Source organism: Pimephales promelas, chromosome 1 (genome assembly GCF_988280905.1).
Source record: "Pimephales promelas chromosome 1, fPimPro1.hap1.1, whole genome shotgun sequence".
NCBI classification, from domain to species: Eukaryota; Metazoa; Chordata; class Actinopteri; order Cypriniformes; family Leuciscidae; genus Pimephales; species Pimephales promelas.
In genome coordinates this window covers 1,088,429-1,111,435 of record NC_142769.1, presented here as the reverse complement: position 1 = coordinate 1,111,435, position 23,007 = coordinate 1,088,429, and the positions used below count along the sequence as shown (strand labels likewise).

General features: G+C 38.7%; 1 protein-coding gene across 1 annotated transcript in view; it reads left to right on the top strand.

The window, feature by feature from the left end:
* piezo1 (piezo type mechanosensitive ion channel component 1 (Er blood group)) overlaps positions 1 to 23,007 on the top strand; it is a 121,127-nt gene that overhangs the window by 86,655 nt on the left and 11,465 nt on the right. The window contains exons 25-42 of the mRNA XM_039690766.2: positions 736 to 979; positions 2,216 to 2,312; positions 3,096 to 3,261; positions 3,830 to 3,919; positions 5,514 to 5,587; positions 5,682 to 5,759; positions 5,858 to 5,958; positions 6,063 to 6,174; positions 8,119 to 8,202; positions 8,503 to 8,687; positions 10,712 to 10,824; positions 11,280 to 11,435; positions 12,882 to 13,140; positions 16,019 to 16,207; positions 16,370 to 16,655; positions 19,654 to 19,777; positions 20,483 to 20,630; positions 21,715 to 21,929. Of these exons, the coding sequence (XP_039546700.2) occupies positions 736 to 979; positions 2,216 to 2,312; positions 3,096 to 3,261; positions 3,830 to 3,919; positions 5,514 to 5,587; positions 5,682 to 5,759; positions 5,858 to 5,958; positions 6,063 to 6,174; positions 8,119 to 8,202; positions 8,503 to 8,687; positions 10,712 to 10,824; positions 11,280 to 11,435; positions 12,882 to 13,140; positions 16,019 to 16,207; positions 16,370 to 16,655; positions 19,654 to 19,777; positions 20,483 to 20,630; positions 21,715 to 21,929 (2,721 nt within the window). The remainder of the gene's footprint in view (positions 1 to 735; positions 980 to 2,215; positions 2,313 to 3,095; positions 3,262 to 3,829; positions 3,920 to 5,513; positions 5,588 to 5,681; positions 5,760 to 5,857; positions 5,959 to 6,062; positions 6,175 to 8,118; positions 8,203 to 8,502; positions 8,688 to 10,711; positions 10,825 to 11,279; positions 11,436 to 12,881; positions 13,141 to 16,018; positions 16,208 to 16,369; positions 16,656 to 19,653; positions 19,778 to 20,482; positions 20,631 to 21,714; positions 21,930 to 23,007) is intronic.

Genomic DNA, 23,007 nt, shown 5'->3' with positions numbered 1-23,007 from the left:
ATGAGTCTATATAATATATTAGTTTCATCTTTTAAGTTGAATTACTGAGCTTTTGCACGATAGTCAAAATTTTCAAGGAGCTTTCACATGAATAGCAGAATGAAACCGTTCTATAGATAATTAAATGAATTCTTTTTTTTTTTTTTTTAATTCTTGCATTAAAATTAGGGCTGTTGATTCAATGCATTCATTTGGTGTGATTCACTTTGGGGGAATGAACACTTTTAACACATCTGCCCTGTACGTCATCTTACATTCATGCAGTTTAGTTATGAAACATGATGCAAGGCAGCAAATGCCACTTAAATTCAAGATGTGATGGCATATGGGTTTTCTTCTTTTATTTGTATCTATGATTTAGTTTAGCAATATCACACGAGTGCTATTTTTCCCAAATATCAGCACGATTGCAAATGTGATATTGAGTTATAGAACAGTTCAATAAGCCAGACGTTAATATTGTGTTGCATTTTAGACACAATATTGTCTGTTTTTGCACATTTTCGTTCCAAGCGACACACAGTTACTGAACGAATCCACAGATTTGAACAAATCAAGCGAGTCATCGATTCAGTGACTCGCTCATAAAGACGGTCACTCGCTTTTTTCTGAATGAATCAGCTGCTTGAATGAATTGGTTGAGTGAATGATTCAATGACTCGTTAAGACAGTGACTTGACTCTCTCTCTCTCTCTCTCTCTTTCTCTCTCGCTCGCTCTCTCTCTCTCTCTCCAGGTCGTATCTGGACATGGCGAAGGTGCTGGTGTTCCGGTACATGTTCTGGTTTGTGCTGACGGTGGTGTTTGTGACCGGAGCGACGCGGATCAGTGTGTTCGGCCTGGGTTATCTCACGGCCTGCTTCTTCTTCCTTCTCTACGGCACGCGGCTCCTGATCAAGCCGTCGCGCACACGCCTGGTCATGTGGGACTGTCTCATCATGTACAACGTGGCCGTGATCATCTCTAAAAACATCCTCTCTGTGAGTGAGCAGCGTTTCACCACGCAGATAACTAACAGCTGCTGCCAGTAACTATACAACAACTGCTGGGTTGTTTAAACCCAACTTTGGGTCAAATACGGACAACCCCAAATGTTGGGTTAAAAATTTAACCCAATGACTCGGTTTGTCCATGTTTTGACCGCAAGTTGACTTTGGGTTATTTGACTTTGGGCAAATTTAACCCATTGGTTGGATGTGTCCATATTTGACCCAAAGTTGGCATTGGGTTAAAAATTTAACCCAAAGGCTGAGTTTGTCCATATTTGACCCCAAGTTGAAGTTGGGTTAAAAATTTAACCCAATGGCTGGGTTTGTCCATATTTGACCCCAAAGTTGAAGTTGGGTTAAAAATTTAACCCAATGGTTGGGTTTGTCCATTTTTGACCCAAAGTTGACGTTGGGTTAAAAATTTAACCCAATGGCTGGGTTTGTCCATATTTGACCCAAAGTTGACTTTGGGTAAAAAATTTAACCCACTGGCTCGGTTTGTCCATATTTGATCCAAAGTTGACGTTGGGTAAAAAATTTAACCCAATGGCTGGGTTTGTCCATATTTGACCCAAAGTTGACGTTGGGTTAAATATTTAACCCAATGCCTCGGTTTGTCCATATTTGACCCAAAGTTGACGTTGGGTTAAAAATTTTACCCAATGGCTGGGTTTGTCCATATTTGACCCAAAGTTGACGTTGGGTTAAAAATTTTACCCAATGGCTCGGTTTGTCCATTTTTGACCCAAAGTTGACGTTGGGTTAAAAATTTAACCCAATGGCTGGGTTTGTCCATATTTGACCCAAAGTTGACTTTGGGTAAAAAATTTAACCCAATGGCTCGTTTTGTCCATATTTGACCCAAAGTTGACGTTGGGTTAAAAATGTAATCCACTGGCTCGGTTTGTCCATATTTGACCCAAAGTTGACGTTGGGTTAAATTTAACCCAATGGCTGGGTTTGTCCATATTTGACCCAAAGTTGACTTTGGGTAAAAAATTTAACCCAATGGCTCGTTTTGTCCATATTTGACCCAAAGTTGACGTTGGGTTAAAAATGTAATCCACTGGCTCGGTTTGTCCATATTTGACCCAAAGTTGACGTTGGGTTAAAAATTTAACCCAATGGCTGGGTTTGTCCATACTTGACCTAAAGTTGGGTTTAAACAACCCAGCATTTTTTAGAGTTCATTAGCAACTCTAAGAGTAGAGTTTTGTCTTGTGTTAGATCCTGGCCTGTGTGTTTGTGGTGGAGATGCAGAAGAACTTCTGCTGGGTCATTCAGCTCTTCAGTCTGGTTTGCACCGTCAAAGGCTACTATGATCGTAAGTCACTTTTCTCTTCTTATCTGTAGCTGTGTTTCCATCACAGATACGCTTTTCCAAATGTCGCTAAAAAACTATTGTGAAATTACAGCATTTCGATTCCCTCTCGCGATAACTCATTCCAACAATCATGCCGACGGATGTTAGTAGGTTTATGTGTACCTCAGCTGCCACACTAGCTATTATTATTAATCAAAGGAGTCATAGACATGTTTTCCCAGCATTAATGGCAAGGAAAGAGCATTATACTCACGAGTGAGGTGTTTCTTGTTTCCAGTCCAAATGTCAAACATTTCTTAAATAAAAATGCATTTACTTCAGTAGTAAAATGACATAAGATATTAATTCTTGTTTTCTGGAGAAATAAGAAATATAAGAATAAAAAAACTCACTTAATTTTGATTAATTCCCCAGGACAAAATATATTATGTCATTTTACTCATCTAGTAAATGTCATCTTAAATCTTGATTTAAGAAATTTTAGATATATGGACTGGAAACAAGACAAAAATACTAAGGAAAGTGTTTTTTGCAGTGTATAATATATTCTGAGTTTTTAGAGGAGACTGAAACATTTTGACATTGTTTCCCAATCTAAACTGTGATTATGTGCTCCAATCTCCAAGTAACTTTCTTTAGAAATTGTATTTAGCTACATTATAACTATTATTCATCCGTTTGGTCTTAAACCCCTGTCTCTAAGAGTCAGTTTATTTTTCTTACCACATTGTAAAATAGTTCAAATAATTATTGTATTAATTCTTGTGTGTGTGTCTTCCTCAGCTAAGTCAGTGTGTAGTAAGGATTGCTCTCTGCCTGTGGAAGAGGCCGGCATTATCTGGGACAGTATCTGTTTCTTCTTCCTCCTGCTTCAGAGGAGAGTCTTCCTCAGTTTTTATTTTTTGCATGTCACTGCAGATCTTCAAGCTTCAGCGCGACAGGCCTCTCGGTAAGAGGACGGTGTGTTCATGCAACCCATTCAAAGTCAGATGTGAAAAGTTCCCACTTGATATATCTGACTTATAACCCTGAGTCTGATGCTTAAAAGTTGATCCATTTTTTGTGTGTGAGTGACTATCAACAGAGAAGAGGATTTTATCATCTGTGCATATATATATATATATATATATACTGAACATTCAGTTCACATTTATCTGTATAGGGCTTTTCACAATACACATAATTTCAAACATAAATTGCATTTATGTTTAAAACATTACAATTTACAGTGAGATCTGTTATCAGAGGAAACTGTCTAAATTATGTATTTCAGAAATGTACATGTACAAAATCAAAGCGAAAAATGTATTAATTTAAACAATGTAATAATTTAATGCCGAAACAATGAGCTCATTGAAGTACATGAATCTAAAGTTTCCACCCTGAAGTCTGTGTTACACATTTTTTAAAGTATGAAGTTTATAATTTTGAATTCAAGGAAAAGTCTGAATAAGTGCGTCAGCTAGTAAGTTGGGGTTTGTATAACACAAAGTTTATTTTCTGTGTCTGTGCATTAGGGGTTTCGAGCTTTTCCGCGCCAGCATTATAAAGAACATGCATTTCTATAAGCAGGCAGAGAAGAAGTCAATTCAACAGCTCAAGGAATCGTGAGTTAACACTTTGCCCTTTTTATTTGCCATAATAAAAATAAATGAATGAATAAAAAAGAATGTCCTACATATGAAAGCTTATTTTTGCCACAGAGTATATTAATTGCAACTTTTCTGCAATTCTGAGGAAAAACTCACAATTACGAGATATTTACAAACTTGCAATTCTGAGGGAAAAAAAGTCAAAATTATAGGATAAAAACTCCGATGATAAACCCAGAGTCTCGATCGCCCCCCAGTGGCTGGTCCCAGTATAGCTCATAAACCCAGTCTCGATCGCCCCCCGGTGGCTGGTCCCAGTATAGCTCATAAACCCAGAGTCTCGATCGCCCCCCAGTGGCTGGTCCCAGTATAGCTCATAAACCCAGTCTCGATCGCCCCCCGGTGGCTGGTCCCAGTATAGCTCATAAACCCAGAGTCTCGATCGCCCCACGGTGGCTGGTCCCAGTATAGCTCATAAACCCAGAGTCTCGATCGCCCCCCAGTGGCTGGTCCCAGTATAGCTCATAAACCCAGTCTCGATCGCCCCCCGGTGGCTGGTACCAGTATAGCTCATAAACCCAGAGTCTCGATCGCCCCCCAGTGGCTGGTCCCAGTATAGCTCATAAACCCAGTCTCGATCGCCCCCCGGTGGCTGGTACCAGTATTGCTCATAAACCCAGAGTCTCGATCGCCCCCCGGTGGCTGGTCCCAGTATTGCTCATAAACCCAGAGTCTCGATCGCCCCCCGGTGGCTGGTCCCAGTATAGCTCATAAACCCAGAGTCTCGATCGCCCCCCAGTGGCTGGTCCCAGTATAGCTCATAAACCCAGTCTCGATCGCCCCCCGGTGGCTGGTACCAGTATAGCTCATAAACCCAGAGTCTCGATCGCCCCCCGGTGGCTGGTCCCAGTATAGCTCATAAACCCAGAGTCTCGATCGCCCCCCGGTGGCTGGTCCCAGTATAGCTCATAAACCCAGAGTCTCGATCGCCCCCGGGGGCTGGTCCCAGTATAGCTCATAAACCCAGAGTCTCGATCGCCCCCAGTGACTGGTCCCAGTATAGCTCATAAACCCAGAGTCTCAATCGCCCCCCGGTGGCTGTTCCCAGTATAGCTCATAAACCCAGAGTCTCTATCGCCCCCCGGTGGCTGGTCCCAGTATAGCTCATAAACCCAGAGTCTCGATCGCCCCCCGGTGGCTGGTCCCAGTATAGCTCATAAACCCAGAGTCTCGATCGCCCCCCGGTGGCTGGTCCCAGTATAGCTCATAAACCCAGAGTCTCGATCGCCCCCGGGGGCTGGTCCCAGTATAGCTCATAAACCCAGAGTCTCGATCGCCCCCAGTGACTGGTCCCAGTATAGCTCATAAACCCAGAGTCTCAATCGCCCCCCGGTGGCTGTTCCCAGTATAGCTCATAAACCCAGAGTCTCTATCAACCCCCGGTGGCTGGTCGCAATTCTGATTTCACAATTTGCATTACACAAATTTTTGGAGAAATAATGTCCAAATTGAAAGTTGCAATTATTTTTTTTTAATTCCATGTTGGACAAGCTTCCAAAACTTATCGAGCTCTAGTCACTCTATATAATCAATCCTCATGTTTCCTCAGGATGAATCGCATCCGTGACAAACAGCAGAAGTACAAGGAAGGACGCAAACCGTCTGATGTAGAGCAGCCCGCAGGTACAAATGCATTAACATTTAGTATACTAGTATAACATTGATCAGCCATGCATCCCTAATATATGTGTGTGTGTGTGTGTGTTTCACCTCATAGACGCCAAGGAACAGAAGAAACAGAGACAGTTGTCAAAGTCCAAACGATGGGAGTTTCCTTGGATGGATCATGCGACTGGTATATGTCAAACTTAATAAAATGAACATATTTTCAGGAAAGCAAACAAGTGAAAAATGCTGCAGGAGTTTAAATATTTCTTATTGTCTTTGCTTTAGTGTTGCATTCTGGGGAATATTACATGTTTGAGTCTGACAGCGGAGAGGAAGATGAATCTTTTCAGGAGGAACAGAAACCTCGCAAACAAACGGCCTTTCAGGTGAAATGTGCTTGTATTAAGTTTGCGCTTTGTTGTATGTTTGGTAAGGCGGTTGTTGCAGGGATATGTGTGTAAAGTGTGTGTTTGTTAAATGTTTCCCACAGCTGGCGTACCAGGCTTGGGTCACCAGTGCGAAAGAAGCGCTAAAAGAGCGTCAGCAGAGGCAGAGAGAGCAGAGAGCCGAAGCAAAGAAACAGCAAACCTCTCAGGCTTCAGGTTAAACGGCGACATATGAAACAGACAGCGATATATTTCCCAGACACAGACAGTGTCGGCCCAGATCCGGTACGAAGCGTGCCGCACAAGTCCGGAATCCAAAGCGCCTCGATCGCCCAGTATAGCTCATAAACCCAGTCTCGATTTGCCCCCTGGTGGCTGGTCCCAGTATAGCTCATAAACCCAGAGTCTCGATCGCCCCCCAGTGGCTGGTCACAGTATAGCTCATAAACCCAGAGTCTCGATCGCCCCCAGTGGCTGGTCCCAGTATAGCTCATAAACCCAGAGTCTCGATCGCCCCCAGTGGCTGGTCCCAGTATAGCTCATAAACCCAGAGTCTCGATCGCCCCCCGGTGGCTGGTCCCAGTATAGCTCATAAACCCAGAGTCTTGATCGCCCCCCGGTGGCTGGTCCCAGTATAGCTCATAAACCCAGAGTCTCGATCGCCCCCAGTGGCTGGTCCCAGTATAGCTCATAAACCCAGAGTCTCGATCGCCCCCCGGTGGCTGGTCCCAGTATAGCTCATAAACCCAGAGTCTCGATCGCCCCCAGTGGCTGGTCCCAGTATAGCTCATAAACCCAGAGTCTCGATCGCCCCCCGGTGGCTGGTCCCAGTATAGCTCATAAACCCAGAGTCTCGATCGCCCCCAGTGGCTGGTCCCAGTATAGCTCATAAACCCAGAGTCTCGATCGCCCCCAGTGGCTGGTCCCAGTATAGCTCATAAACCCAGAGTCTCGATCGCCCCCCGGTGGCTGGTCCCAGTATAGCTCATAAACCCAGAGTCTCGATCGCCCCCAGTGGCTGGTCCCAGTATAGCTCATAAACCCAGAGTCTCGATCGCCCCCCGGTGGCTGGTCCCAGTATAGCTCATAAAACCAGAGTCTCGATCGCCCCCCGGTGGCTGGTCCCAGTATAGCTCATAAACCCAGAGTCTCGATCGCCCCCCGGTGGCTGGTCCCAGTATAGCTCATAAACCCAGAGTCTCGATCGCCCCCAGTGGCTGGTCCCAGTATAGCTCATAAACCCAGAGTCTCGATCGCCCCCCGGTGGCTGGTCCCAGTATAGCTCATAAACCCAGAGTCTCGATCGCCCCCCGGTGGCTGGTCCCAGTATAGCTCATAAACCCAGAGTCTCGATCGCCCCCCGGTGGCTTGTCCCAGTATAGCTCATAAACCCAGAGTCTCGATCGCCCCCCGGTGGCTTGTCCCAGTATAGCTCATAAACCCAGAGTCTCGATCGCCCCCCGGTGGCTGGTCCCAGTATAGCTCATAAACCCAGAGTCTCGATCGCCCCCCGGTGGCTGGTCCCAGTATAGCTCATAAACCCAGAGTCTCGATCGCCCCCCGGTGGCTGGTCCCAGTATAGCTCATAAACCCAGAGTCTCGATCGCCCCCCGGTGGCTGGTCCCAGTATAGCTCATAAACCCAGAGTCTCGATCGCCCCCCGGTGGCTTGTCCCAGTATAGCTCATAAACCCAGAGTCTCGATCGCCCCCCGGTGGCTTGTCCCAGTATAGCTCATAAACCCAGAGTCTCGATCGCCCCCCGGTGGCTTGTCCCAGTATAGCTCATAAACCCAGAGTCTCGATCGCCCCCCGGTGGCTTGTCCCAGTATAGCTCATAAACCCAGAGTCTCGATCGCCCCCCGGTGGCTGGTCCCAGTATAGCTCATAAACCCAGAGTCTCGATCGCCCCCCGGTGGCTTGTCCCAGTATAGCTCATAAACATTGGCGGATTTATTTTTCCCCAATGGAAGAGAGTGAAGGACTGTCGTCCATCTTTTGTTACAGTCTATGTACGGTACACACGGATTCCACGGATTTCGTCCGGATCTGTGCCGACACTTTGTTGCTGTTTGGGTTTACAAGTAGACAAATCAACCAGTTCCACATTTCATCTTATTGGTATATTGAGTTGTTTGTTTGTTTCTCTCAATGGGTTTCAGGTGATGCTGAGGAGGATGGGGAGGTTTTTGATGTTGGGAATTCCCAGGAAGTGGAAGAAATGCAAGAGGAAGGAGAAGATGTGGGTAAGTTAGCAATTTCATTTGCTTAGACATTTGCTTTTGACTTTGAAGCTGCACTGAAACTCACATCTGGACCCATTGGACCCCACTGAAGTCACTATATGGAGAAACATCTGGAGTGTGTTCCTCAAAAACCTTCATTGCTTTTTGCAACTGAAGAGAGGAAGACATGGACATCTTGGATTATATTAGTAAATTATTCTAACTAAACTAATCCTTTAATCCCCTTTTTAAAATTGAGATTTGTTAACGCCTAACCATAAGTGTCACATGACATCCTCATGCATCTTTCTGATTTTGCAGTATCTCAAGGCACTGGCAGTGATGTAGTTCAGAGGATTCTGGACATATTGAAGTTCCTTTGGGTGCTTTTCCTAGCAATGGTAGACGGATTCACCACGTGGCTCAACTTGCTCACCAAACAGTATGTAGACACTTCGATGGTCCTCTGTGAGGAGCGCTACCTCTTCATCCACAACATCAGACAGGTGGGCCAATCACATCACTTATACAGCGCTTTCAACAATACAGATCGTTTCAAAGCAGCTTCACAGTGATAATAGGAAATTACAGTAGCAGAGAGTGTTTGGGCTAAAGTCCAGCTAAAGTTAGTTTCACTTCTGTTGTAAAGATCATTACCAAGCAAGCAATTTTGCATCTAATAGGCGTCCAAATAGCCTAAAACATAGCCTGCAAAACACTGTAAATTAAACACAGAGCCCAAGAATCGACTAGGGTCATCAACTAGATAAAGAAATGAGTGAAGAAATGAAACCAAACACCTTGTAATCTCTGTTGACTTTGCTAACATGATGGATCTCACAAGTTATTTTGGCAAAAACAACATGTAACCAAATTCAAGGTTATTTTGGCTAGAAGTGTGTTCCTCACAGCCGGACTATATCAGGTCTATCTATAGTTAGCATGGTTTGATATTAACCTTCTTTACTCACTGGCCAATGAGTTAGTGGCCATTCAGACCTTTTACTAGCCAAAAATGTGCTGTATGTATTATTAAATTTGGATTTCACACATTAATTTCATTTTCAAACCAAATCCTGTCATCCAGCATCTGCTTTTTCATCCTCATCACCAAAAATGTCGTCAAAACAGTGTGGGATGTTGGAAAATAACAGTCTTTAATATTCGCCAAATGCTTTTTAATCTTTGCTATTGCGTTAATGCAAATGAACCGTTATTTGTGTGACGTGTGGACGCCAGATATGAGCAGATTCTGCACAATACACTGTATTTAATATATCACGATGACTCACGAGTCGACTAAATCTGTGCAGATTTCGATTACACACAAACTTCCCCAGCAAAGTGAGTAAATATAATGAGTAGCGCCAAATTGGGCAATGCGTTACTCGCCACAGTGGATTATTACCCGCATTTGGCGAGTGATAATTTCTACGGCTGTCAAGCGATTAATCGCATGCAAAATAAAAGTTTGTGTTTACATAATATATGTGGGTGCACTGTGTATAATTATTTTAGATATATAAATACACACACATGCTTGTATATATTTAAGAATTATTTTAATGTATATATTAGGGCTGTGCAAAAATTAATTGCGATTAATCGCATCCAAAATAAAAGTCTCTGTTTACATAATATATTTGTGTGTGCTGTATATAATTATTTTGTATAAATAAATACCTATGCATGCATGTATATATTTAAGAATTATTTGCGCTTAAATTCTGTATATATATAAAAATACATAATCTATATTATATAAATATAAATATTTTATATATGAATAACACATTTTCTTAAATATATACATGCATGTGTGTGTATTTATATATACAACATAATTATATACAGCACACACAAATATATTATGTAAACACAGACTTTTATTTTGGATGCGATTAATCGCGATTAATTTTTGCACAGCCCTAGTATATATAGATTTATATATAATCAATATCATTATATATAAATTTATAATATATAATATTATATTATATTATAATATTATATATATTATATAATATTATATATAAATATTTTATATATAAATAATATTTTTTCTTAAATATACATGCATGCGTGTGCATTTATATATTATATTATTTTATATATATATATATATAATTACACACACATGCTTGTATATATTTAAGAAATATTTTAATGTATATACTGTATTTATATATAATTTATATTATATATAAATATAAATATTTTATATATAAATTATTTTTTTTTCTTAAATATACATGCATGCGTGTGCATTTATATATATACAAAATAATTATACACAGTGCACCTACATATATTATGTAAACACAAACTTTTACTTGGGATGCGATTAATCGCGATTAATCGTTTGAAATGACGGCTATTACTTGCTCTTGGTACTTATTACATTTATAGTTTTAACTATAAACAAAGAAAACTTTGAATGGCCGTTCATTGGCCCGACAGCAGTGCTCACTCACCCAAACACACCTGACCCGTCGTTGTCATCGTTCTCATGAAGTGTGTGTGTCCACAGACCCTGTCCCGAGAGCCCACGGAGGACCAGCTGTCGCAGGACAGTGAGAATCTCACTCTCGACACCTGTCTGGACGAAACCGACACCGACAACGCTCGCTTCAGCAGCAACAAGTGAGTCTGAGCGCTTCTGCAAAAAACTCCAAATATATAAAAACTCTTCAATCAAGATGCATTTACTAAAGTAGTCAAAGGCTATAAGATATTAAGAGGAAATAAATCAAATTGTTGCTTTAAAAAAAGCAAAATTATCTGCAAATTGGGTAAGAAAAACAATCTTAATTCACACAGAAACAAGATTTAGTTTTTTCTGACCCCATTGATGAGCAGAAACTCACTAAATTTAGATTAATTTCCCCACAAAACAAGACATAATATCTAATGGGATTGTGCTCATCTAGTAAATGCATCTTGATTTAAGAATCTGTAGATATTTGGACTGGAAACAAGACAAAAATACTGAGGAAGAATGTTTTTTTTGGACCAATGATGTTTCAGTGTCCCGCGTTTGTCCAATAACATGCCTGTATCGTTCTGTTATCATGACCAAATGTCCGCTTGCTTTGCAGCGTGGTCGAGTCGGAGACACTGGGGGGTTTCGCGAAGACTCGCGACTTTAGCAGCGAGACTCTGTCGTCTGCACTCACACTCGATCTCGACACTGAACCGTTCTTCAGCCAACACCCCCGACGCTCCAGAACCGCCAGCGAACTGCTCTCCGACAGGTGATCTACCACATCACTGTACGATCCTCTCAGGTTCATCTCAGGAAAACATGTCTGGATCAGTTAGACGTCTTAATTAGCTTCTTTTCACTGTATAGCAGTTTGAGCTAACACTTTATTTTGATGATCCACTTTAGACATAAACTACAAATTTTAATGGAAATAAAATGTCATGTTAGACATAAAACTACAAGTAACTGCAACTACATGTCAACTTTTTCTACTAACCTGAACATCAAAATAAAGTATTAGATATTAAGCTCTACTAATACTATAATGACTGCTAGTTGACTTGTAGTTACATGAACTTAAATCAATGTATAAATCCAGCATTAAAAAGCACTACCGTGATGCATAAATAATTAATTAATTTTGTGATATTACAGTAATGAGAATTTGGGAGAAAATGTGTATTAATGGTGTTAAAGGTGCAGTGTGTAATCAGTGTTGCGTGTAACTAATTACTAAGTAATTAGTTACTGTAATTTAATTACATTTCCCTTGAAAATGTAAAGTAAGGGATTACTCTTCATTTATCTGTAATTTAATTACAGTTACTTCTGATGTAATTGAGGTAAATAGATCAATCCGATCTCACAGCGATTCGTATGAGGTGTCTAAATATTACGACCGCACTCGTACAAATTCGTATGAATTATTGTAAAATATGTATGAAAAAAGTGTGAAATGTCATGAGATCAGACATAAAACAATAGTGGGTTTAACATCAAAATGTATTGTCTGATGTTAAAAAGTATGTTTTTATAATGTAATCTTCTCCACTTTGGTCAGTTTAAGGATAATTCATGCAATTTTATAGTATTTATTTGAAAGAATTAAAACAGATTCATGTCTATCCTTGTATTATTCAGCTGGTTGGGATTGATATGGGATTTTAAAAGTAATTAGTAATTAAAGGTAATTAAAACTTTTTAGAGAGAGTAATTTAATTACACTGTTGAAGAGGTAATTAGTAACTAGTAATTAAATACTTTTTTAGAGTAACTTACCCAACACTGTGTGTAATATTCAGGAGGATCTGTTGACAGAAATGCAATATCATATCCATTACTATGTTTTCAGTGGTGTATAAATATCTTACTAATGAAGCGTTATGTGTTTATTAGCTCTACACACACACATCCACATGTTTCTACGGTGGCCCTGAGCGGACAAACACGTTTCCTCACTATGTTGTTTCCCCGTGTAAAGATCTAGCGAATAAAACACCGACACTATGTCGAATACCATCACAATACCATTGTTTTACTGAATAATTAAGGAAACCTAATTCATTAATTTTAATAAGTGTAAAGAAACATTACTGTTCCTGTCGGCCACCGTAACTTCAGTTGGGTGTAATTCGCAACCTCACCACTGGATGCTTCTAGAACGTACACACTGCACCTTTATTTTCTCCGTAATTTTCTCGTGTCTGTGCTTCAGGCCCTTCAGTGTGGAGGAGCTGATTCAGTCTCGGGAGTTTTACTCGACTCAGAACCGCCTGCTGAAGCTGGTGTTCGCGCTGTATAACGTCCTGGCGGCTCACTCCGAGCTGGTGTGCTATTTCATCATCGTGCTCAATAACCTGGTGACGGCCTCGGTCGTGTCGCTGGTTCTGCCGGTTCTGGTGTTTCTGTGGGCGATGCTGTCGGTGCCGCGGCCATCCAAGAGGTTCTGGATGACGGCCATCGTCTACACTGAGGTGGGGGGGGGGGGATTTAATGCTTCAGATAGTAAAACAATTTATTTATTTTTTTAAAATATATTTATTTTAAAAATAATTTTTAGATTATTTTTATTTTAATTAAAATGGTAACGCTTAATAATAAGGTTCATTAGTGAACTGCCTTAGTTAACATGAACTAAGAATGAACAACTGGCTTGGTGATTTAATGCTTCTGATTATAAAAAAAATATTTTTTTTCCACATTTTATTATTGCGATACTCTAAGACATATGGTAAAGGGTTAATGTTCGTTAAAATTCTACATTTAGTATATCAATTGTGTGTGTAAATGAATATTCTTGGACTTGGTGCTGAAACCCAAAGCACAGGACAATAGAGACTCCAGAATAACAATATTCATGTTTCTGAAGCTGAAAATTGAACTATTTTAGATGAATATGCTTGATCTCTTTCACTGACTAGATATAATCAAAATAATGTTGTCACTTTTTACTGGTAACATAAGACATTTGGCATTATCAGGACACACAAATATTCCCTCATTGCATTATATTCAACATTATATACAGTATAGTAGTTTATTGTAGATCTGACACTAAAACTCTGGAAACTGAAATTTTTTCCCACACAGTCATTTTTATTTTGGGTGAATTATCCACGATACATATTGTTGCATTTTTGTATTGCGATATATTATGACACAATATATTATTACACCCCTAATATTTATTTACGATTTATTATAAATAGTATATAGAAACACATGATTTTAACTAAGTAAACACTTTTGCAGTTCATTGAACCTTTAGACAAAATCTTTAAAAAAAAAATATATATATATACAGTATATACAGTGTGTATGTATATACAGTGCCTTGCGAAAGTATTCGGCCCCCTTGAAATTTTTGACCTTTTGCCACATTTCAGGCTGCAAACATAAAGATATAAAACTTTAATTTTTTGTGAAGAATCAACAACCGGTGGGACACAATCATGAAGTGGAACGAAATTTATTGGATATTTCAAACTTTTTTAACAAATAAAAAACTGAAAACTTGGGCGAGCAAAATTATTCAGCCCCCTTAAGTTAATACTTTGTAGCGCCACCTTTTGCTGCGATTACAGCTGTAAGTCGCTTGGGGTATGTCTCAATCAGTTTTGCACATCGAGAGACTGAAATTTTTGCCCATTCCTCCTTGCAAAACAGTTCGAGCTCAGTGAGGTTGGATGGAGAGCGTTTGTGAACAGCAGTTTTCAGTTCTTTCCACAGATTCTCGATTAAATTAAGGTATGGACTTTGACTTGGCCATTCTAACACCTGGATATGTTTATTTGTGAACCATTCCATTGTAGATTTTGCTTTATGTTTTGGATCATTGTCTTGTTGGAAGACAAATCTCCGTCCCAGTCTCAGGTCTTTTGCAGACTCCTTTCTTTCAGAATGGTCCTGTATTTGGCTCCATCCATCTTCCCATCAATTTGAACCATTTTCCCTGTCCCTGCTGAAGAAAAGCAGGCCCAAACCATGATGCTGGCACCACCATGTTTGACAGTGTGGATGGTGTGTTCAGGGTGATGAGCTGTGTTGCTTTTACGCCAAACATAACGTTTTGCATTGTTGCCAAAAAGTTCGAGCACCTTCTTCCACATGTTTGGTGTGTCTCCCAGGTGGCTTGTGGCAAACTTTAAACGACACTTTTTATGGATCTCTTTAAGAAATGGCATTCTTCTTGCCACTCTTCCATAAAGGCCAGATTTGTGCAGCATACGACCATTGTTGTCCTATGGACAGAGTCTCCCACCTCAGCTGTAGATCTCTGCAGCTCATCCAGAGTGATCATGGGCCTCTTGGCTGCATCTCTGATTAGTCTTCTCCTTGTATGAGCTGAAAGTTTAGAGGGACGGCCAGGTCTTGGTAGATTTGCAGTGGTCTGATACTCCTTCCATTTCAATATTATTGCTTGCACAGTGCTCCTTGGAATGTTTAAAGCTTGGGAAATCTTTCTGTATCCAGATCCAGCTTTAAACTTCTCCACAACAGTATCTCGGACCTGCCTGGTCTGTTCCTTGTTCTTCATGATGCTCTCTGTGCTTTAAACGGACCTCTGAGACTATCACAGAGCAGGTGCATTTATACGGAGACTTTATTACACACAGGATTCTATTTATCATCATTAGTCATTTAGGTCAACATTCAGGATCATTCAGAGATCCTCACTGAACTTCTGGAGAGAGTTTGCTGCACTGAAAGTAAAGGGGCTGAATAATTTTGCTCACCCAATTTTTCAGTTTTTTATTTGTTAAAAAAGTTTGAAATACCCAATAAATTTCGTTCCACTTCATGATTTTGTCCCACCTTTTGTTGATTCTTCACAAAAAATTACAGTTTTACATCTTTATGTTTGCAGCCTGAAATGTGGCAAAAGGTCGAAAAGTTAAAGGGGGCCAAATACTTTTGCAAGGCACTGTATATATATATATATATATATATATATATATATATATATATATTAAAATTTTGTAAAGTTAACATGGTGATTTAATGTTTTAGATATTTAAAAAAAATCCCCTATTTAAATTTTTAAAATATTTTTAGATTTGTTTTTATTTTAATATTTCGATTTTGATGTAACATTTAATGTTATACAGTATATAGAAAACACCATTTTAACTACTTTTTAAAAGTTATAATTTTTTACAGTTAAATACGGTTAAATTTTGAATAATTAAATGTAAAATTAAAACACTGCTTAGTTTTCACTGAATGAATTGAATATACACTGATTCTTATTAAAGCTATGAAGTTATTCAGCGAGTGATTTTCTCTTTGTCTGTTGCACGCCGTTGCGATATTTCGATAAAGCGTGCGTGTCTGGCCGGGTGTGTCCCACAGGTCATGGTGGTGGTCAAATACCTGTTCCAGTTTGGCTTCTTCCCGTGGAACAGTGAGATCGAGCTGCAGCTGAACGCGGACAAGCCCTTCTTCCCTCCGCGGATCCTGGGCCTGGAGAAAACCGACAACTACATCCGCTACGATCTGCTGCAGCTGCTGGCGCTCTTCTTCCACCGCTCGCTTCTCCAGGTATGCAGACTCCAGCGCAACGGCACGGCTAAAAGCTATTGGAGTAAAGTATGGCTCAGGCATATTGGACAATCCCACCAATATAGATTGTTTGGAAGCAGCTTTACAGTGACGATAGGAGATTGTTTGTAAAGTGTTCCCCGTTTGTGTCTTCTCTCTCAGCGCTATGGGCTCTGGGACCGAGAGGGCCCTCTGGAAGACAAGAGCAATCGCTCATCAGCCGAGAAGAGCAAGAACGGACCAGATGAGCAAGTCTTTCAACTCTCGGACCAAGAGGAGACTGTGTCAACGACGCCGACCGATGCTGAGATACACACCGACCCCGACACACACACACACACCACAGAAACACTCCCGCCGGACACAGAGACACTCGAGGACGTGAAGGAGGAGGGGAAGAAGAAGAGTCGCTTCCTTCGCTTCCGCAAGAAGAAATCTCCCGAAATAGGTGTGTGGAAAACTGGGTTGGGAATCGAAAACCGATTCTTTACTCTGGGATCGATGGATATAGTTTATGGTGTATATGAGCTAGGGTTGCCGCGGTGAGGAAAATTTCCCACCGGTTAATCGACGTGTGACAACACCGGTAATCCCGGTGTCACCGTGGAGGGCAGGGCGGGGGGGTTAAATAGCTTTTAAATGCGTGCGCGTTATACTTTCACTTTCGAAATAAGCGTCAATTGCTTGAATGGACAAAAAAAACAACTCGCTGATAATAAAACTTTTATTTATAGACTTTTATTAGCATAACGAACGAATAAAAATAACCCCATGCATAGGCTGAAAAAAGTGAAAATCGGCAAAATGTGGGGCCCAAACAAATAAGAACAATAAAACGTTTATTAACGAATAAGAAAATAAAATAGGCCTAAATAAATTACACAAAGTTTAAATGAGATAAAAACCAATTAAAAAGAGACGAATATAAAATAAAAACTTCAAAACGGACCTTAGCCTACATAAATGACATACTTTCACTTTCGAAATAAGCGTCAATTGCAATTCAGCGTCAATTGCTGGAATGGACAAAAAAAAAAAAAAAAAAAAAAAAACAACTCGCTGACAATAAACTTTTATTTAGACAGCACTTTTATTAGAATAATAAACGAATAAAATATAGACAGAACTTTTATTAGCATAACGAACGAATAAAAATAACCCCATGCATAGGCTGAAAAAAGTGAAAAGTGGCAAACTGTGGGCCCCAAAAAAAATAAATAAAACGTTTATTAACGAATAAGAAAACAAAATAGGCCTAAATAAATTAAACAAAGTTTAAATAAGATAAAACCAAATAAAAAGAGACGAATATAAAATAAAAACTTTAAAAAGGACCTTAGCCTACATAAATGACAGCACTCTAAAAAAAGTAAAACACTATAAATTGGCATTTATTAACATTAATATATATTGGCCAAAATATTGCCAAACAGGCGCTTTTGCATTGCGTTTTGACACCAAATCTTCCGCCATTATCTTGCTTTTCTGTAATTTGACTCGTTCTCGTCTCCACACGTGCTAAATGGAATCCTGATGCTTGCTGATCTGTGACGTGACGGCACGCGTTGCGCAGTTCATTTTTAATTATAATGCTCTCTTCAGAACTAAATAATTGAAAATTATTATTTTTAATTAATTCAAATAAATATTTTAGCAAAAACGAATACTTTAAAAAAAAAAAGTCAAGACATCGCGGTGTCACGGTGGGAAAGTGATGTCACCGGTGATGGGGCTTAAAACCGGTAACACCGTCAACACCGTCTATCGCGGCAAGCCTAATATGAGCTTGTTTCTGGCGCAGAATAAAACGTTTTAAAAGATAAATGCGACTTTTTCATCTCACAATCTCAGAATTGTGACTTTTTTCCGAGTTAGTTACGATAATATCTCAAAATTCTGACTTAATATTGCAATTGTGAGATAAAGAGTAAAAATTGCGAGATAAAGTCACAATTATGAGATAAAAAGCTGGAATTGTGGGAATTGTGGGAATCTCGCAATTCTGACTTTGTCACGCAATTGCAACTTTATATTACGCAATTCTGACTTTATATCTCAAATACTGACTTTATATCACGCAATTCTGACTTTATATCTCGCAATTGTGACTTTATATCTCGCAATTCTGACTTTATATCTCGCAATTGTGACTTTATATCTCGCAATTCTGACTTTATATCTCAAATACTGACTTTATATCACGCAATTCTGACTTTATATCACGCAATTCTGACTTTATATCTCACAATTCTGACTTTATATCACGCAATTCTGACTTTATATCTCGCAATTGTGACTTTATATCTCGCAATTCTGACTTTATATCTCAAATACTGACTTTATATCACGCAATTCTGACTTTATATCTCGCAATTCTGACTTTATATCTCGCAATTGTGACTTTATATCTCGCAATTCTGACTTTATATCTCGCAATTGTGACTTTATATCTCGCAATTGTGACTTTATATCTCGCAATTGTGACTTTATATCACGCAATTTTGACTTTATATCTCACAATTCTGACTTTATATCTCAAATACTGACTTTATATCACGCAATTTTGACTTTATATCTCAAATACTGACTTTATATCACGCAATTTTGACTTTATATCATGCAATTTTGACTTTATATCTCAAATTCTGACTTTATATCTCAAATACTGACTTTATATCACGCAATTTTGACTTTATATCTCAAATACTGACTTTATATCACGCAATTTTGACTTTATATCTCAAATACTGACTATATCACGCAATTTTGACTATATATCTCGCAATTTTGACTATATCTCAAATTCTGACTTTATATCTCGCAATTCTGACTTTATATCTCGCAATTCTGACTTTATATCTCGCAATTGTGACTTTATATCACGCAATTTTGACTTTATATCTCAAATTCTGACTTTATATCTCAAATACTGACTTTATATCACGCAATTTTGACTTTATATCTCAAATACTGACTTTATATCACGCAATTTTGACTTTATATCTCAAATTCTGACTTTATATCTCAAATACTGACTTTATATCACGCAATTTTGACTATATATCTCGCAATTTTGACTATATCTCAAATTCTGACTTTATATCACACAACTGTGACTTTATATCTCAAATACTGACTTTATATCACGCAATTCTGACTTTATATCTCAAATACTGACTTTATATCACACAATTCTGAGTTTATATCACACAATTCTGACTTTATATCTTGCAATTGTGAGAAATAAAGTCAGAATTGTGAGATAAAAAGTCGCAATTACCTTTTTTATTTTTCATTCTGTGGCGGAAACAAGCTTCCATAGGTATCGATAAGCAGAATCAGAATCGCTAAAATTAACCCTATTTATCCATGATTAATACCTAAATGATGTCTATAATATTGTGCTGAGCCTGATCTGTGTGTTATTTTGAACAATCCTGTCTCAGACACTAAACAGAAAGAACCCAAGAAGAAGAAGAAGAAGAAGTCAAAGACGAAACACGGCGAGGACACCAGTAAAAAACTCCTGAATGCTGTTGAAGGAAAACTCAAAGGCCTTTTCTTATCCATGTAAGATCATCGTATCGGCTAGAGTCAGAAATTAACATTTCTATTAAAGGGTTATTTCACCCAAACCTCTAAACCAGAGTTTACATTTTTGGGTGAACTATCCCTTTAAGAGGCAATATTTTCCTCCTCAAATTGATTTTTTTGCATTGAATTGGCATTTTTTTGTAATTTGTCATTTTTCTAAAGGCATATATGTGATTCAGATTCAGAGCGTGTATCAAACTGTCAGAGTCATGTGACTTCAGTGAACGAGGCTTCGTTACATCATCGCCGTTTAAAAACGTTAGAAATGTCAATGTTTCGCCACTAGAGGGCGATGATCCCCGTGAACCCATGAGCCACTGTCCAATGTCTAGTTATGATATTTATCTACATTTGTAAACATTTAATGACACATTCGTATGTGTTGTAGTTAGAAGTCTCTTACTGGTCTGATTAACCAAACTCTCCAATAAACTAGAGCTCTACAGTTTAATCAAATAACACGCATTATAGAGACACTTATATTTAGTACTATTATAATTTGTATGATTTTATTGCATATAATTATTAGCAATTATTTTTCTGCTGTATTTCCCACTGTTTAAAAACGAGATGTATTTTGAATACTGATAAACTGATCCAGTTGAATATGACGTTTCTGCTGATCTCGTTGTGAAGTGTCATGTTTCCGTTTTGACCGTCGTTCATGTGTTCGTCCACCAGAGTGATGAACGTGTACAAGCCGAGCTGTAGATTCTTCCAGAACATCTTGCATGCGGAGTATCAGACGGCCGCCGACGTGTACGCGCTCATGTTCCTCACAGATGTGGTGGACTTCATCATCGTCATCTTCGGGTTCTGGGCTTTCGGAGTGAGTAGTGTTGGATTAGCATTGTGGAATGGCATAATTTAGGATTGTCAATATGTGACCCTGGACCACAAAACCAGTCGAAAGGGTTAATTTTTTTAATTGAGATGTAAATATCATATGAAAGCTGAATAAATGAGCTTTCCATTAATGTATGGTTTGCTAGGATAGGATAATATTGACTATTTGCAAAAAAATGTTCATGTGCATTTATGTTCTCGATTTTGCTGCATCCACTCACAAAAATATATTTTTTAATATATTTATGGTAGGAAATTTACTAAATATGTTCATGGAACATGATCCTTACTTAATATCCGAATGAAATAAACATCTATAATTTCGACCCATACAACGTATAGTTGGCTATAGCCACAGATACCCCCGTGCGATATGTGACTGGTTTTGTGGTCTTGTTTCCAGTCCAAAATATCTAGTAATTACTGTCAGAGTTTTCATTTTTGGGTGATCTATCCCTTTGAGGGGCAATATTTTCCTCCTCAAATTGATTTTTTTTCTTTTGGGCATTGAATTGGCACTTTTTTGTAATTTGTAATTTTTCTAAAGGCATTTACTAGTGATGGAAGATTTTAAAAACTCTTCGTGAAGCTTTGAAACGTCTGCGATTGAGGTTTCGAACCAGTGATTCGGAGCGCACATCAAACTGTCAAAGTCATGTGACCTCAATGAACGAGGCTTCGCTACGTCATCGCCGTTTAGAAACATTAGAAAGGTCAATGTTTCGCTTTGCGTTAACTGGATGAGTAAAATGCCATAAGATATCATGCCCTGTTATAGGGGGGAATTAATTAAAATTAAGTGAGTTGATGCATAAAAAATGCAAAATACAAAATCTGTCAATTGGGTAACAGAAACAAGATTATTTGCAGTGCTCGTCTTACGCAAAAACTCACTTAATTTTGATTATTTCCCCAGAAAATAACACTTAACATTTAACGTAATTTTACTACTTTAGTAACTGCATCTTGATTTAAGAAATGTTTGATATTTGGACTGGAAACGAGACTAAAACACTGAGTAAGAGAGCCTTGTTTGCAGTGTGAATATGACTGTGTGTCTGTGCCAGAAACACTCGGCGGCCGCAGATATCGCCTCGTCTCTGTCCGAGGATCAGGTCCCCGAGGCGTTCCTGGTCATGCTCCTCATCCAGTTCAGCACCATGATCATCGATCGGGCCATTTACCTGCGGAAGAGCATCCTGGGAAAGCTCATCTTCCAGGTCATCCTGGTGTTCGGGATCCACCTGTGGATGTTCTTCATCCTCCCCGCAGTCACCGAGAGGTGAGCGAGGCTTGTGTTCGAGTGCAGGGTCATCCCCTGTTATGATTATCATCATAATTCTTTATATTTGATTGCCGATAACCGATAATTCTTTATATTTGAAAGCCGATAACCGATAATTCTTTATATTTGAAAGCCGATAACCGATAATTCTTTATATTTGAAAGCCGATAACCGATAATTCTTTATATTTGAAAGCCGATAACCGATAATTCTTTATATTTGAAAGCCGATAACCGATAATTCTTTATATTTGATATCCGACAACCGATAATTATTTATATTTGAAAGCCGATAACCGATAATTATTTACATTTGAAATTTGATAACTATTTATATTTGAAAGCTGATAACCGATAATTCTTTATATTTGAAAGCCGATAACCGATAATTATTTACATTTGAAATTTAATAACTATTTATATTTGAAAGCTGATAACCGATAATTCTTTATATTTTAAATTCGATAATTCTTTATATTTGAAAGCCGATAACCGATAATTCTTTATATTTGAAATTCAATAATTATTTCTTTTTGAAACCCGGTAACCGATAATTATTTATGTTTGAAAGCCAACAACCGATAATTCTTTATATTTGAAAGCCGATAACCGATAAATATTTATATTTGAAACCCGACAACCGATAATTATTTATGTTTGAATGCCGATAATTATTTATACTTGAAATTCGATAACTATTTATATTTGAAAGCCGACAGCTGATAATTATTTACATTTGAAAGATGAAAATGTTTTATATTTGAAAGCCTATAACCGATAATTCTTTATATTTGAAAACCGATAATTATTTATATTTGAAAGCGGATAACCGATAACTCTTTATATTTGCGCAATATTCGAATTTTTTGAGTTTCACCTGTATATATTTATTTCATACATTGAAAACTAAGCATTGTTTTATTTTTACATTTGATTATCCAGTTTCTGTTGTTAAATAACCCTAATGTAGGATAACCTGAACCCAGTGCTTTACACTGATGTTAAATAACACTTAAACGGTTTACTTTATCTTGCTCTCCTCACTCACATAAATGAACTATACTGTCCTGAACACA